We start from the raw sequence: 12,032 nt of genomic DNA, 5'->3' as shown, positions 1-12,032 counted from the left end.
GCGAAACTAGTGTTCACTAGTGTTCACTCAGTCCTTCCTCTTCCTCTTCATCACTCAGTCCTTCCTCTCTCTCCCTCCATACTCCCTTCATCACTCGTCCTTCCTCTTCCTCCATGCTCCCTTCATCACTCGGTCCTTCCTCTCTCTCCATGCTCCCTTCATCACTCGTCCTTCCTGTCTCTCTCCTTCCCTCTCCCTCCAAGGCTCGCTTCCGCCTATCTCTCCATCCACGCTAACCACCAAGGCTCCTTTTCACCTGTCTCTCTGTCCAAGCTAATCAACAACGCAAAGAAATTAATCAACGCTAGTTCTTTTTTCGCCAACGCTAGTCCTTCTTGTCTCTCTTTTTTCGCTTCTCCACTCACTTCCTTACGCTTCTGTTGTTGTGGCTTCCTTACGCTTCTCCACTCACCATAGCCTTGGCTTCCTTACGCTTCTTTTTTGGGAATCAGTCTGAATTTCCATGCTTTCTTCTGTTCAGCTGAATTTCTCCCGTGCCTTCACTCTGTCATTTTTCAGATGGTTACACTCTGTCATTTTTCATTTAATCATTTCAAAGATGGTTTCACTATGTCATTTATTTGTTTTTCTTCTTGTGCAGGTGAGCTTATTGAAAGTTGTGCAACAAATGCCTCCAGTAAGTTTGGATTCTTTTTCTTTTTCTAGTTGCATTTCACCTTTGCATTTTTGCAAATCTTGTAATTGAGTTCTTCAAATGTGTAGAGAAAGAAACGTGATGTGTCTAGTCCTATCACAAGGAAAGGTGGCAAAAGGAAGAAGCAAGAGTCAGAGGTCAAGAATGAACTGAAGGAGCTTGAGCAAGTTGACATTGAAAATGATATTGAGGATCCTGAGGACAACAAGGATAAAACTATAGATGAACCATCCAACAAAGTAGGAGTTAAAGATGATGTGGAGGATATCATTCCAGAGTGTGTTGAGAGACCTTCAGGTGCAGATATTTTAGAGCTTCTTACAGTAACTAAAGAAATTCCACCTCCTCGAATTCCCTTGTGTCGTTGTCTCATAAACCCAGTTGTGCGTCAAATTAGGAATGATTTGACCATTTTGAAAAGAGCATTTGAAATAGAGGGATACATTCCGACAAAAGGATCTTTTATTCTATCTATCAAAATGCCTGATGGGTCTTCGAAGGATGTTGATGATGTCACAAGAGAACGTTGGGACAAGAATTGGAGCTTAGTTAATGATGAGTTTGAATCAGAGATAATTGGCACACCATGGAGCTTTCTATCAAACAAAATGTTCTTCGTGTGGGAAGGAAATCATCGTACAGCATCTTGGATGGAAAGCATAGAAGAGCTTTACACAAATATCAAGTCTAGACACATTAGAGTGCAAGCTCAAGTTATTGAACCGGAAGCAAAGGATGAGCTTAAGCTTGTTGCTGCTCTGCAAAGATTTAACTTGTAAGCCTTGTTGTTTATGTTTTCTATATTGAGATGGTAAGTGCTTGTAAATGAAACCAATTTTGATCCATTTAAGTCAATGGTTGCAGGCTTAATGAAGATGCAATTGTTGTTACTAATCTCAAGGATTATTTGTACCACACAAGCACACTCGTATCTTGTGATGCTCAATATTTTACTCAGGATTTTAGTGAGGAGGAGAAAAAAGCTATTGAGTTGGCAAGACAGAAAGAGATTGGAAGTGGACGAAGGGTGTGGTATCCCCTCACCCAAACTATTCTTGGGAGGATGGTATTTGCTGTAAGTATTAGTTCTTTAGTTTATATATTTTCTTTTTTTGTGACTTTGCTTTGTGTTCCAATAACATTATGATGAGATTATCTGTTTATGTTGAAAGGGGAAATGGAAATCAGATTTTGAGGCTCAATGCAAGAAATTGCATTCTTCCATGCCAAAGGATGAGAGAGAGTCCAAGATTCATGAGATTAAAAAGACTGTGGGAGCAACATATCGAAGAAAAATTACACGGGTAAGTTTTCAATTTACCAAATTTTGTATTTATAGATCACAAATTTGAATTTGTAGTCCACAAAATTCTACGTTTTATATCTCAGATATTTGAATTTATAGTTTGCAAATTTGAATTTATAGTTTTCAAATTCTAATTTTACAACTCATAAACCATAATATATGATTTGAAAATTATAAATCTATAGTTACAACTTGCAAATTTTTAGTTTGTACTTTGAAAACCTTAATATATGGTTTGTTGTGTGTATCAAAGTCTCTTCTAAAACTTTACTATTTGGCAGATGCTTTCAATAGTCAATACTTCCCATGGCAAGGAGTGGTTTAATATCCTTTGGAATTTACCATTTGAGGATACATCAATGAAGATCACTTTGGAGAAGCTTTACCAAGTATCAATTGCAACCTGTTCCAAGGCAAAGCAACTATCTATTCTTTCTCTTCTTGGTGCAGATGACAATCTAAAGGAGAGTTATGGGATGCCTATGACTGACCATGGTTTCATACCTTGGCTTGCAAAAGAAGTATGGATGGACCATGTGTTGGCAGATGCTGGGCGATTGCTTGACCAAGTGATGAAATCATCAAGCATTGAGGGTGCAGCTACACTTCCAGACAGTCCTTCTATTCTGGAATACTTTGATGGCATTATAGTGAGACACAGGCCTTTTTTGTTTGAGCCTTTTGCTTCATTGATGACAGTTGCTGTTGTTCCATCTAAGCAAGTTGATCTTACAAATGCCAGCAGACGATTGGTTTACAGGTGCGTTTTGGCTTTCGTTTTCAATTGAAAGATATCTTTGTAATACCTTGCATTCTCTTATATTATCCTAAAAATCATTTAGGTATCTCCATTATCTGGCTGCAAATAAGAGTCTTAAGGTGGTACCATCCATTTGCAAGGCTTGGACTATGCTTGCACCTGCTACTTATTGCATGTACACCTCTCATATTTTTCGAGAGAATAAGCATAAGGATGGTCATATATTGCTTACGGAGTGGGAAAGGAAGCACTGCCCTTGGTGGATCGAGATGAAGGCTGGAACATGTATCGAGGAAGAGAAGGAAACTTATGATCGCCATTTAAAAGGTGAGTGCAAGTCAAACTCGGGTTCGTCGGGCAACATGGATGAGGCACAAAAGAAGAGGCTTGAAGAGGAGCAAAAAGCAATAGTAGAAAAGCAAAAGGCAAGTCATGTGACTCCAAATAACAAACGAGGTGGAAGACCTAAACCAACGGGCACTTCTAACACAGGTCTATTTTCTTATAACTCTTTCTTTCATGTTTCAAAGTGATTAGAAGCTTCCTACAAATTTAATTTAGGATTCTTTGTTATTGTAGACAATGATCCACGAAAGGAGGAGTCTCTTCTTAGCAAGAAAGTGTGTAATACGGATATGGTTTATGTTCCTTTGTCCACTTTCTCATCATTTGCAACTCGTATCTCACAAGAGAACTACAAAGTTTGGGAGTATGATTATGTATCACTTGGAAAAGAAGTTAAGCAATACAAGTATGATGGGGCTTTTCAAATCATAAGAAATTTTTACCATGAACTTGGTGGCATGAAGAAGTCACGCAATGGAAAAAATGCTGCATGGAGTGTGGATTTTTGCTTGATTGACCTTCCTACAGGATCAATAGTGAGTGGAATCAAGGGTGGAATCCCTGGATGGAACATTCTAAATGAGGAGCATATCTCATGCTCACTTGCTATTGCTTCATCTGTGATGGATGATTATGGATGGACATTGGTGATGTGTTCACCTGTATCCACTTCATTCGTTGAGCGTTTGGCAAGACAAATGAGACTAGAGGTTTCTTGTAGGTGAGCAATATATCACAGTTGATAATGTCTGTTTATGTGAATTGCATTCAGCTATTGGTATCTTATAGTTAGTACATGTAGATGGATCGTGGAGACGGGAGATTGCATTGATGTTGCGGATAATGTTGGCTTTGGTGTCAAGGTATGTCATTTGGCTATTTACATGATTGTCATGTTCTTGTTTGTTCGTATTTTAGTATTCTCCATTAACTTTTTCAATCTATGTTTTATGTAGATTACTGCCTTTCAAATCCTATTGTTCTCTAGGATTGGCAAGAAGGCACATCACTATCTTGATAGGGCAAATAAAGTTTCCCAATCCCTTAAGGTGTGCATGGACAATTATTTCATCACTCATTACTTGCCTTCAAGTGTACGGTGCATAAAAGAGGGAAAGGGTGGACAGTGGCGTGGTGGGTTGGAGAAGAGTAGCTCCATGATGTTGATGTTCATGGAGTTGTTGTGTCCGATTGGAGGCTCTGTGCTTGAGCTTGGTGCAGGTACAGCACCTGGGATGAAAGCAGCAATTCACTCAGGACGTCCATGCATGGCAGTGGACAATGACAAAGAGATTTGCACAGGATACTTAGAAGGCATGCTTAGAGACAACTTCACAGAGGCAGGGCCTTCAAGTGTGAATCAAGCAGTCCTCATGATAGATGATGAGGAGACAGACTATGACTTTGATGCACCTCTTGATTAGTGAGTAATTTATTTGATCTATGTGTATAATTTAAGCATGGTTAGATACTGACTAATTGAGCTTAGTGTTCTGCCTTGCTATGCAGAAGATGTGGCTACCCAAATGGCAGGAGATAGCACATTCGATTATGAGTTGGTGGAGAGGCATCATGGGCATCTAGACTACATAGATGACTTGGCTGATGAGGTCTAGAGAGCATGTCCTGGCTTTTTATGGATTGATGCAAAACTTAATTTCTCATGTTTTCATTATCATCTCATGTAGACCTGGTTTCTTATGGATGGATAGCCATTACCTTCTTATGCAAACCTTAACTTCTTATGGATTGATAGATTATGGCTTCTGAATCATGTGATTTTAATGGTCTTTGACCTAATAATATGAACATGTCATAGTTGTTTTGGAAATGTATGGCAAGTTGTAATTTTTAGGTTTGAATTTTTAGGTGAATTCATAGTTTACATCTTTGATTGTTAAAATATATATCCATCCCTCTATTGAGTTTCGAAAGACTAAAAACAAATAATTGTTGGCAATCTCACAAGCTTGAGGGGAGGTATTAATAAGCATATCTACTTAAAAGTGAACAATGCCACTAGTCCTAATTTTGTTGGCATGTTGAGGCTTATAGAAAATACAATGAATGTGCAAATATAATACACACAATTGCATCATGAGAGCATTCAAACCAAGGGTATATGTCTTTGGCTCTTTGTACCTTGGTACATGCATGCAGCTAATATGAGAGCTGTCGATTGAGGTTTTTAAAAAAAGATATTCCATAAAAAAACATTCATTCAAGTATAACTCCATTGAGTGTTGCTCGGATAATCCGCTCAAGGGTTTCCGCTCATAATATGTACGCACCCCATAAGGTAGGACCACATAGGAGTTGGTGCCATCCAACTTATCATCTTCACGGAGAACGCCAAACAAATCATTGTTGTTGCCAACCATTGTAAAAAGCACAACTAAAAGTGCATTGACCAAATAGCCTCAAGGCTTTCAACTGCAAATAGAAGCTAAGGCAAAAGCCCCACAATCTCAAAGGACAAAATGGTCAAAAAGAGGGCAAACGTTGAAAAGCCCCAATTTAAGCTGCCACTTTGCAAATGTGACCAAATGTCCTACAACGTCTTGTCAATTTCACTAGAAACTCCCAATTTCATATCAAAGCGGGTAAATGTCACTGCTATTTGAGCAAATGTGACCAAAATAACCTGCAAATTTGAGAATATCCTGCAATCTGCCTACAATAAACCCAAAAGCCCCAAATTTCTGCAAGAAATTGCAACCAAAAGGGCAAATTGATTGAAAGCCCCAAACTTGGCAATGTCCCTGCAAATGCCCCAAAAATGTATGCAAAATTGCAATGCACGACCAAAAGCCCCAAATTTCTCCTACTTGAAACCACAGCCAAACAATGGCTTCAAGATGCACCTGTGTAGCTAGAACAAATCCCGAAATGCACAAGTCTTGAAATGAACCTGCAATAGAAAGAACCTGTATGGACAACCTGTAGCTAAATCATACTGTTGTACGGCGCTGTACGGAATAGGTGTACGAAAGTCAAGCGCGAGTTGTACGAACAACGCTCGGGGAGATGTACGGACGGAGCACAGGGGATTGAATAGCTGACGGTGGCGTTGCAGGTACGGCAGGTGTACGGCGTGATGGCACAAGCTGGAGCACCACGAAGTGGGCACGATCAAAGGAGCAAGAGGAAAGCTTGCAAGGCAAAAGAAGGGGTAGGCACCAAGAGCAATGAGCTGCTCTGACAATGAACTGCCTCGGGATGTGGAAAAGAGCTGCCACGAACAGGTGCCTGGCTGAACTCTCCTCGAAAAAGGTGTAGGTCATCTCTAGAACAGTCGTCTACACTGAGAAAGTGGAAGATTGTTGACGATGGAGGCGCTTGCAAAGTCCTCAGATATCCACACATGCCAAAAACGAGCTGTATGGAGCTGTAAAACAGCAAAGGTACAGCCGCCTCAAAGATGTAGAGGACTCAGGATAGCTGGGAGTGACAAGAGCAATAGGTAGAACCCGCTCTAATACCGCTGTAGGCTCCCGGAAGTGAAAGGATACAAAGAGTGGAGCAAGGAGTGAAAGCCGTCACATCAACTATGAATGAAATGAAAGTACAAAGTACAATAAAAGGGAACCCTGGGACCTAGTGTCCTAGTGCTACCACTAGTACTAGGTGTCATAAGACACTAAAAGTACTAGGTGACCTAAGTGCCAATAACTAAAGCTACATGGCACATACCAAGGCCCAGAGGGCATCAATACGACCGGGAGAAGATGGCCTACAATGCGGAGGCATGGCACTCTAGAAGGCTAATGGCATGAAATTGGCTACCAACTGCTGGCATGCACCCTCCCCACTGCAGAAATCCACCCACATAGAAATGTTGGAGCTACTCCATGAGCTGCTGGAGTGATGACAAAGCCATTGAGGCTAGGCAACCAAAACTGAAATCCCAGAAACTTCAGAAACCTCATGGGCACTCCTGGAAACTGAGATACTGCTGTCTGCATGACTGTTGTGAGAGAAAGCTGGAATACACCTACCTCCTCTGTTGGCGTGACAACTGCTGAGGGTTAACACATTGCCACCCTCCTAGAATTTGGAACTGTGGATGTGAATGTCTCCCGAAGAACCTGAGTGATGTCGGAAGCTGCTGAAACTGTGGCTGTGTCCCAACGAGACTGAGAGATAGCAGGACTGATAAGTATTCCTCTAATGAATGCACTGAAGACGATGCTGCCCGAAGGCATGGCAGAGCAATTGAGCACCCCTCTACTGGATCTACTAACTGGGATGCTGCCTCAAAGGACTGTGAGTTGTCTGAAACTGCTGAGAACACCTCGAATGACACGCATCTCCAAAGAACTGAGAGATGGAAGGAATAGATGCTCCTCAAAAGGATAAAGAACTACCTAAAGATAAGAATGCCTCTCGAATGAACGGATAGAGGAACCCGACTCATGAGCACCCCTCCGATGACTCAACCGAACTGCTGCCCACACCAAGGGAACTGACGGTGAGGACACTGGTCACTGCTACTGCTGGTGCCTCGGAACATGATGAAGAGGAAACTGTACCAGAGTGAAGGACTCAACCTCTCTACTGACTGGAGCTGCTACCTCCCTAAATTATCCTCACTGACTGCCAAGGAATCATCAACCTCAGTCTTCTAAAGCCCTTCTTAAACTTGCATTCAAGCACAACTACGACCATAAACTGGCGACTTTGTCTACACACTGCTGCTCCTTAACTGATCCAAACAGCATCCATGTTACTAAACTAGCTACCACTTCCAGTCTATGTGCCCTTCTTAGACTTGCATAAACTGGAGCCCTTCACATACACACTGCTGCTTCTTCATTGGACCAAAAAGCACCTGCTGTTTTGATGTCTCTCCATATTCAAAGCTTCTTAAATAGGACATCAAAAGAAGAGAGTGCGTGCACATATTCTAATGCACACTCCCCCTCACATAGAAACACAACATGTTTCAAGGCTATATAAATAGCCAAGAAAAGGACACATGTTGGTGAATATCATCATAAGCATGCATCCGTATAGATCCGAGAGCTTCAGAGAGAACCATCTCTTCTTTTTAACTTCAAGGATTAACAAATCAGGAAACTATTTCATTCAATTGGGAAAATAGCTGCAATCTTTTGGCCATAAGAACTAACCATTTAAATTCTACGCTCATATGCTAAATGTCTATTTCTCAGTCATCAGTGAATGATTTACATTGAGTCACATGCATTTTACACACAGCACATACAAATGTTGAGGAATCAAGGACCAGTGAATTCAGGATATCGATTGCATGTGGCATCAGAATCAACAAGCATAGGCAAGAGATTTCCAGAGAGTAGAGGCACATGATATGACTAACAAGCATGAGCAACAGCATTGTACAACTAGAGGCAGATGGAAAACAGTAGCAATTTCCATGATAGAATCACACTAACCTGTTGACTTAGTGGGGCAACTGGCGTGACAACCTGCCATAAAACAGGAGAGAAGTCAGCAATAACCCTACCTTTACTGCACACAAGAGACCCAAAGGACTATCTACTTTCAGCCTTCCACAAAACTTGTAATACCTTGATTTTTACAAAAATGCTTCTTTATAGATAGTGTAAACCCATGAGAAAAGGTCAATTTTCACACAAAGGGAGTAAATTCTCAGTCTGAAAGGGATCAAAAAGGAAACGCTCATGTTTTGTTCCAATGATAGCACGACAAACTTGACCAAAATAATATTAGAGTCCATTCATGATATCCGACTCACAATGTGTCAATCGCCGTAAAATGCTCCAACGGCCCTACTTACATCTTATCTGCCCTAACACCCTGCACCCACATGATCCCTCTGGTAACTCCAGCTCTCTCATGATCAAGGGAGCCCATTATACTGTCTATGCCTTCCTGAAAACCATAAAACAATATATTCTCTCAGGTCATGATCCCACCTGTACGATTGCCTTCAACAGTGAACATACGGTCCACCCTATGCTAGTTGCAGTACCTCAGTGAGAAAGAATTTCAAATTTAAAAGTGTTCGACTTGTTGAATATTTGTATATGCAATGAGCTCACCGTTACAAGCTCATCTAGTCCAAACAATCTGCAAATAGATTGTCAAGAGGTATGTGCACTAATGATTTCCTTGGTGAGCTTCTTCTGCTAGCGGATGTTTTCTAGGTAGAGGGAATCTATTTGGGCTAGCCACAAGGATTTCTCCATTTAAGTGAATTGGAGGGAGTCTATGGATGGTATGATTGACAGGTTGCAATAGACCCTTGGTGCTTAATGCTTGACATAATCCAGACTATTCCTAGTTCATGACGGGGACAGGTTGATAGTCATCTATTAATTGGAGGATGGCTTGACCATCTGTGGAGTGCACATGATGGATGATGGAGTTGGAGGACTCTGCCGAGCGGTACCTAGAGGAGTAGGAGATGTGGGTGTATGGACCAATGTTCAAGGATGCCTTTAACTTTGTTCCTAAGAGCTCTCCCGTGGCGGCACATGGACATCTCTTTGATCCGGTGGTACGACTGCCAGGTGGACCAATTCTATGGTTCCATGTCAGCAGATCAGAGGATCAGTGGGCTGCCATCTAGGTAGTAAGGTGGCTGCCACATGAGCAGCACATACAGCCCCAGCCACACATGCCGGATGCCCCACCAAAGTGGGAAATGTAGAGCTACATGGTGGCATTTGTAGGCCAAAGAGTTGCCAACACTGGCTGGAAAGCAGAACTGCATCATTCCTAGGGAGAGGCCTGGTCCACCATTATGGGTGTCACGGTGACCATCTACTAGGTGTCAAGCAACAACCAGGGCAGTAAACACTGCTGTACAGACACATCAGCAGCCATCCAGCAGGAGGTCAGGCCGAGAAAGGGGCTACCTTTATAGATGCTAAGTCACATCCTTATCTGATGACAATGACAACAAAGGAGGCGACCAGGGAAGGGACTTCAAGATCAAGACTCTCTTCATAGGATGGAATGAAAAAATCCCAAGGGAAGGGCAGGACACGAATTGAAGACTCTTCGCACTAACAGAGTTGGAGAGTATGTTGGTAAGGAGTTCATAGCATTCTACAAGCAGAGGTGTATCAACAGACAAATGACAGTTATGATGTGGCAGAGAGCAAGAACCGAGTAATTATGGAAATGGCAAGAAGAATGTTGGCGGTAATGATCCTGAGAAGGATTTACTGGGATGGGGCCGTTCGACAGTGGACTATATCATCCGGTTTCAACAGGACAAAGATGAGAGCACATGAAGGAGTTATGCCAGAGGTGGCTTATTCAAGTAAAAAGCCTGCAATTGAGCATTTTCTTGTTTTCGCATCTAAAGCCCATGTTCATATCCCAGATTAGAGGAGAGAGAGAAGCTGGTTTGGTTCAAAGTCCATATAATGTATCTTCTCCAGATCTTGCTGTCCCCGCCATCTGCACTGTAATTCGCGCCATCTGTTGCAGCCTTCTTCTCTTGTGAGGTGCTGCCCATGTGGCAGCCCCCTCTCTCTCTATTCTCTAGGCATCTTCTGCCCTAGGTCTCCCTCCCCCACGCTCTCCTCATTTGGGGGCTTACAGATGGGGAGGTGACCTTTCCAACAGCCCCATACCGACTCTCTAAGGTAGAACGGGAGGAAGTGGCAACTCAAGTGAGGGACTTACTTCAGAAAAGTTTCATCACTCATAGCACTTCTCCTTTTGCATCCCCTGTGCTCCTGGTGAAGAAGGACAGTTCTTACCATATGTGCATTGACTATAGAGACTTGAATAAGGTCACCATCAAGAACAGGTTTCCAATCCCCAGGATAGATGACCTGTTGGATGAACTCAAGGGTGATCAGTTTTTCACTAAGATTGATTTGAGGTCCGGCTATCATCAGATTAGAATGAAAGTTGGGGATGAGCACAAGATAGCCTTTCGCACGGAGAGGGGACTGTATGAGTTCAAGGTGATGCCTTTTGAATTGACCAATGCACCAGCTACCTTCCAGGCACTCATGAACAAGATTTTGCAGCCTCTCCTTTTCAAATATGTGCTGGAAATTTTTTATGACATCCTCATTTACAGCAAGGATAAGTAGGAGCACATCATACATGTCAAGAAGTGCTGGAAATTTTGAGGTTGCATCAGCTTTATGCTAAAGCCAGCAAATGCACTTTTATGGCACAAGAGGTTGAGTATCTTGGTCACATTGTTAGCAAGGATGGCATTCGAGTGGATCTTGCAAAGGTAAAATGTATTGAGGATTGGCCGCAACCACGCAACCCTACTCAGTTGAGGGGATTTCTACATCTTGCTTCCTTCTACAGACGCTTTATTCGCAAGTTTGGCAAGAGAGCAGCCCCTCTAACAGACCTTTTGAAGAATGATGCTTTTATGTGGTCTACAGATGCACAGTGCAGCTTTGAAGACCTGAAATTTGCCCTCACTCATGCTCATGTGTTGGTATGCCCTGATTTTTCACGTGTTTTCATTATGGAGGTAGATGCCAGTGGCAAAAGATTAGGGGCTGTGCTAAGGCAAGCAAATGTTGGCTATCCTCCATGCTTTCGAAAAATGGCACCACTACCTGTACGGTAGCAAAATCAAGGTTAAGACAGATCATAGGACACTCACGTATTTCCTTACACAGCCCAACTTGTCAATAGAGCAGAAGAGGTGGCTGGATAAGGTTCACTCTTATGATTTTGACATTGAGTACAGGAAAGGAAAAGAAAATGTGGTTGCAAATGCCTTATCCCGTATGTGGGCTTGCAGTTTGTCTGCCATTTCTACCATCTATCAAGAGTGGTTTCATGGTATTCAGGAAGAATACATGCAGGATTCTAAGGCAGCTTCCATATTTGTGGAGTTACAGAGGCCATCGAGCCAGGGGCATGCTGAATTTAAACTGCATAATGGGCTGTTGTGGTGCAAGGACAGAATTTATTTGGTGCTAGATTCAAAGTATCAACTGCTGGTCTTACAGGAAATGCACTCATCT

General features: G+C 42.2%; 1 protein-coding gene across 1 annotated transcript in view; it reads right to left on the bottom strand.

Moving 5' to 3' along the window:
- The window catches only part of LOC147905520 (C2H2 and C2HC zinc fingers superfamily protein), a 72,670-nt gene that overhangs the window by 42,154 nt on the left and 18,484 nt on the right, over nt 1–12,032 (bottom strand). Inside the window, exon 5 of the mRNA XM_087380389.1 lies at nt 8,484–8,516. Coding sequence (XP_087236515.1) covers nt 8,484–8,516 — 33 coding nt within the window. The remainder of the gene's footprint in view (nt 1–8,483; nt 8,517–12,032) is intronic.

Source organism: Dipteris shenzhenensis, chromosome 1 (assembly GCF_047967505.1).
Source record: "Dipteris shenzhenensis isolate YYH24624 ecotype China chromosome 1, Dip_SZ_1.0, whole genome shotgun sequence".
Taxonomy (NCBI): Eukaryota; Viridiplantae; Streptophyta; class Polypodiopsida; order Gleicheniales; family Dipteridaceae; genus Dipteris; species Dipteris shenzhenensis.
Note: the sequence above shows the minus strand (reverse complement) of the source record. Positions and strands in the feature narration are given on the sequence as shown.